At 39.8% G+C, this 4690-nt stretch overlaps 1 protein-coding gene across 1 annotated transcript in view; it reads right to left on the bottom strand.

Moving 5' to 3' along the window:
* Positions 1 to 82: 82 nt before the first annotated feature.
* The window catches only part of wscd2 (WSC domain containing 2), a gene marked incomplete at its 3' end in the record, with an annotated part of 34417 nt that continues 29809 nt past the window's right edge, over positions 83 to 4690 (bottom strand). Inside the window, 3 exon segments of the mRNA XM_014014343.1 lie at positions 83 to 257; positions 357 to 478; positions 2562 to 2746. Coding sequence (XP_013869797.1) covers positions 83 to 257; positions 357 to 478; positions 2562 to 2746 — 482 coding nt within the window.

Here is a 4690-nt window from a genome sequence, read left to right as displayed (position 1 = left end):
GTGTGTGTGTGTGTGTGTGTGTGTGTGTGTGTGTTAGCTACAAACTGCTGTGGCTGTGCAGTCAACACACACCAAACGTTACCTTGAACTTGTGTCTGGTACACCACAAAGAACTTGTCATTTCCACAGCTCTCAAACTCTTCCCCAGGGCAGCGGTGGAGACACATGTCCTCGTCCTCCAGCTCATGAAGGGAGAAGAGCGAAGTCGGGAAGCCGCAGTGACACCGGTCTCCAGCCAGAACTGCCAGCGACTTCTCCTAAGATGAAACAACCGTTCTACAGTGACTACACAGAACTACACGGTGCACGAGCCATCAGCACACACACACACACACACACACACACAGCCGGCTCACCCGCTCCGTGCACATGTCCACACACTTGTCCACAGACATGTTCTGGATGACAGCGCTGAAGGGAAGCGCCGCGGTGACATTGTCTGGCCGGTGGAAACACCCTTTGAAAATGGCACTGCCATCTGAAAGAGACAAAACAAACCAAGATGTTACTCACCAGCAGAAAAGAAAAGAAAAAACAAAAAGAAAAGACAGGTTTTTAGGCGACTGAACACAGCTTCCATCAAAACAGCTCCCAGCCACTGACCCCTGATGATGAGATCCCACCGGGACTCTCTGCCAGTCTACTGAGGCCCTGACCTGGCAGCAGACAGAAGCACTAAACAGCGTTTACATCCCTGCTATGTGATGATGACCTTTAACTGAGCGGACGGATGGACCATATATCACAAAACAAGACTAGTTCTTGTCATGATGATGTCCCGTACATTTATTTCTGCTCTTTTTAATTCACTAAAGCTTTAAAACGTTTCACTCAGACATTAAAATCAAAATTAGTGATCATTTGTTTTCAGTAAGGATATTTAAAGTTTCAACCAAAAAATGAGCAGATAAACTGGATTCTTTAATGACACCAATGTTTCAATCATAAAAGGTTAACTGTTTATTTTTTATGTATTTATTTATTTATTTGTATGCAGTTAAACTGGACGTGAAGCAAGGAGGAAGTGGAGTTGTATAAAGATTTATTTGTCCTCTTTTGTTGACAGCAGTCAGTTAGAAGGAAACAATTTGTCACAATCTAAGATCTTATGGCTTTTATTTGTGACTTATATAATACATTAAAGTACAGATGAGATGTTAATCATTTTACATTGTTGAAAACAGTTTATGCATTTCTTTGATTTTCTTTACTATAAATGGTGCTGCACCCTAAACACAAAACCCCCCACCCCGAGAAAATTAGCTGAAAATTTGTGCTTTTATTTCTGTATTTTTTTCCTATTAAAAACTATATTCATGCCTCGTTTCATTTCTTCGCAATAAACGCTTTTCTTCTTTGTTCTGCTGCCTATCAGGTGCTTCAAATATGGATGAAATGTTTAATTCTGTAAACTCTTTCTATTTGCACAAATTCATGCACTTTAACAAATATAGCAAATGTCATCACAGCACAACACAAAATGTCTTAAAATTATTTAGAAAAAAGAAAGAAATATATTAAGGCAAAAGTAGTTTGCACTGAATGCACAGATGGCATTATTCCAGTTAGTGTAATTATTTTAATACATAGACTCAGCATGTGTGAGGTGGTATATCAAGTATGAAGTATATTTTAACGTCAGGTCAGTATTTTTTTTCTTTTTTATGTTTTTTTCCCTCTTCAAAAAGCTGAAGTGACTTTGCCATCTTCCTCTCCTTACCCTTTGAATAAATACAATATTTAATTTTAAAACATACAAATCTAACATTTAATTCTGCTGAATCTAGCTCTTTTCTCCCAGCTTTCTGCACGTTTTGTTTATTGTTAAGTCTATTTCTGCTTTTTTTTTCTCTCACTTCGCCGTTAAAGTGCTGTGTCAGCGTTTCACGCTGGGGTCTTCACCTTTAGCCCTGATGGCCGTCATGTGAGCCTCGTTCCGAGCATCTAAGAGGAAACGCAGGAAATGCATTGCTGTAGCTGTTTAGAGTTTTGCCACCTACAAGTATTGTGGTCGCACTGGCGTTTTCTGACAGACAGTGTAGTTTTTCTTCTTCTTCTTCTTCTTTTATTTTTTTTTGTAAATCTAGTTGCAAGCGGAACAATGATTAAGGTTTACTGTTCTACAGTACTGCAGCTCATACTGAATTTGTTGAAAGCAGAGTATTGATGTGTTTTTCATGTCTGATAATCAGCACTTTCCTGCTATGTTGTGGTTTTTCCTGCCGGCAGTGAAGTGTTTAGAAGTCAGATCACGGCCGGCTACGTACTGTAGGTGGAACAGTTCTTACGGGAATTATGAAAATAACATCGCAGCCCGCTTCCAACTGTAGCAAGAAGCCCCAAATGTTTTTACCACAAAGCTTTGTTTAAAAGGATACATGCGGATCTGTGCAGCCTGGACTACACAGGTCTAATTACTCTCAGAACAGAGTTACAGTATGTGATTAAACCATGGTGACCGGGTCTTTATTGAGTTTGGAAAAAAAATGTGTCTCCTTCTGGAACTTTCTAGACAGCCCAGCATGGGGCAGCTGAGGATTTTGCATGAAGCAGAGACTCACAGCGGCGCGCTGACTCCTGGCTCAGCTCCAGCCTATAGATGGACAGCCTGTTGGCTCCTCCACACATGTTGCTCTTCTCTCCCTTGCACTCCATGTTGCATTCGCTCTCCGAGGCGTTGGGCGCCTGAATCTTGTGGCCGCAGTAGCACTCGGCTCCGAACTCCAGACCTGCATACATGTAGCCTCTGCAGGAACGAAGGGGGAGGGGGAGAGAAAACAGAGAAGATCGACTGATTTGCTTTGAGACTTCAACATGCTGCCCAGTCCTTCCCAGACCAATATGATGTAATCTTCTGTATTACTGGGTGAGCTGTAATCGATAAAAACAAACTAAACATGCACCAGGGATGCTGAGGTACAGAGGAAAATACACAAAAAAGCATTAAAACATCTCTAATTGGTGATGATTTATATATGCTGCAGGCTTCAAAGACAAACCCAGTGATCAATGGTTTGTGATCTAGAGAGTGACTCACGTCTTCCCTTTCTTTATGAAGGATCTAACTCCCAGGAGCCATCTCTCCAGTGCAATTAGACGTTAAACACGGCTCACACAGGACAAATCCCCCCGGCTGCCAGTCAAACCCAAACCTCTGTCGGCCTCTTACGTGTGGCCTCTCATTTGTTTGTCTGTTTTTATTAACCTGCTGCTCTGGGAGAGGAGACAGGCGGGCGGCGAGAAGCATGAACCAAGAGGCGAGGAGAGGGAGCTGAAAACAAGCGTCTTCCTCTGCTCCTATTCTCAGCTCTGTGAATCAGTGATGGGTGTAATTTAATGCATTTGATAGAGCCGTCCCCGTGTATTCCACGGGGAGGAGAAAAGGAGGTGAGGAGGATGGTGTTGTAGAGGAGGGAGACAGGGATGGGAAGGAAATAGCGGAGCGAAAAGGAGAGGAGATCGATGCTTTCAAATATTTAGCACATATTTCTGTTTAGAAAATGACTGAAAAATCAATTCATCAGGAAATCTTATTAGTTACTGTATGTTCATGTAAAGAGTACTGGGATCTTGTGTAAATTTACTTTATTATTGTTAATATTAATACAATTAAAGATAAATATGACAGCAGCATACTGTGCCCTAAGTGTGACACGTTACCTGCTATACATTGTGTATCAGAAAAAATGATACTCTCAGAAAAATTGCCATAAAATGAACATAGATAATAATTTTGAAAATGTGGGTGTAACGTTTAAATAAATAAATAAATAAATAAATAAATAAATAAATAAAACAAATGGCCACTTCACGTGTTTGCTAACCCTTGGTTATGATCTACTCAAAAATGAGATGTTTTTGTTTCAACGTTAGGACATGAAAGGGTTAATTATTTTAAAAACGCCTTGACAAGAGTGTAAAACACCACCTAAACTTTAAATTTTATGTGACAGATCGTATTTTAACCCTCACATTTCCTTGCGCAAAGGACATGAATTTTGTGAATTTCCAACTGTCCCTGCTCACCGGAGCGTGAAGCGTTAACTAAGATTTCAGTGTCATTCGAAGCAGAATGATCCCCTCTACCAAAGGTTATGCCCACATTTTCAAAATTATTATCTTTGTTAATTTTATGGCGATTTTTCTGAGAGTATCATTTTTTCTGATACACGCTGTATTACATGGAAAACCTGCGTTCGGGTCATTTGTGGACACAAAAGAATAACAGCCAAGCAACTCAAATCAACCCATGATAAAAGTGACATGATTGATGAAATAAACAGACTTCATACCTTTGAGCTTTTAAACTGATACTGAGAAGATTTAGGCTCAAGTCCATTAAATGTATAACTTGTTCTTAGTTTTCAAAAAGAAAAAAATTGTGTAGGAAGAAGTCTCTTGGAGAAGAGACGAAACGTTTCATTAGAGAAGGACCCGTCCAGAAGACCTATACAATTTTTTTCTTTTTGATTTTTTACCTGGATGACTGAGATGCATCAGGACATGTTCTTAGTTTTCTTTTTAATGTACTGTATTTCATATACTTATGATTCCTAATTCCTTTTTGGGTTTTAAAGTCTAACTAAGTAACTTAATGTCCTGATGCATCTCAGTAATCCAGGTAAAAAATCAAAAGGAAAAAAAAATTGTATAGGTCCTCTGGACGGGTTCTTCTTTAATGAAACGTTTC

The sequence above is a fragment of the Austrofundulus limnaeus genome, unplaced genomic scaffold (assembly GCF_001266775.1).
Source record: "Austrofundulus limnaeus strain Quisiro unplaced genomic scaffold, Austrofundulus_limnaeus-1.0 Scaffold114, whole genome shotgun sequence".
In the NCBI taxonomy this organism is placed as follows: domain Eukaryota; kingdom Metazoa; phylum Chordata; class Actinopteri; order Cyprinodontiformes; family Rivulidae; genus Austrofundulus; species Austrofundulus limnaeus.
Note: the sequence above shows the minus strand (reverse complement) of the source record. Positions and strands in the feature narration are given on the sequence as shown.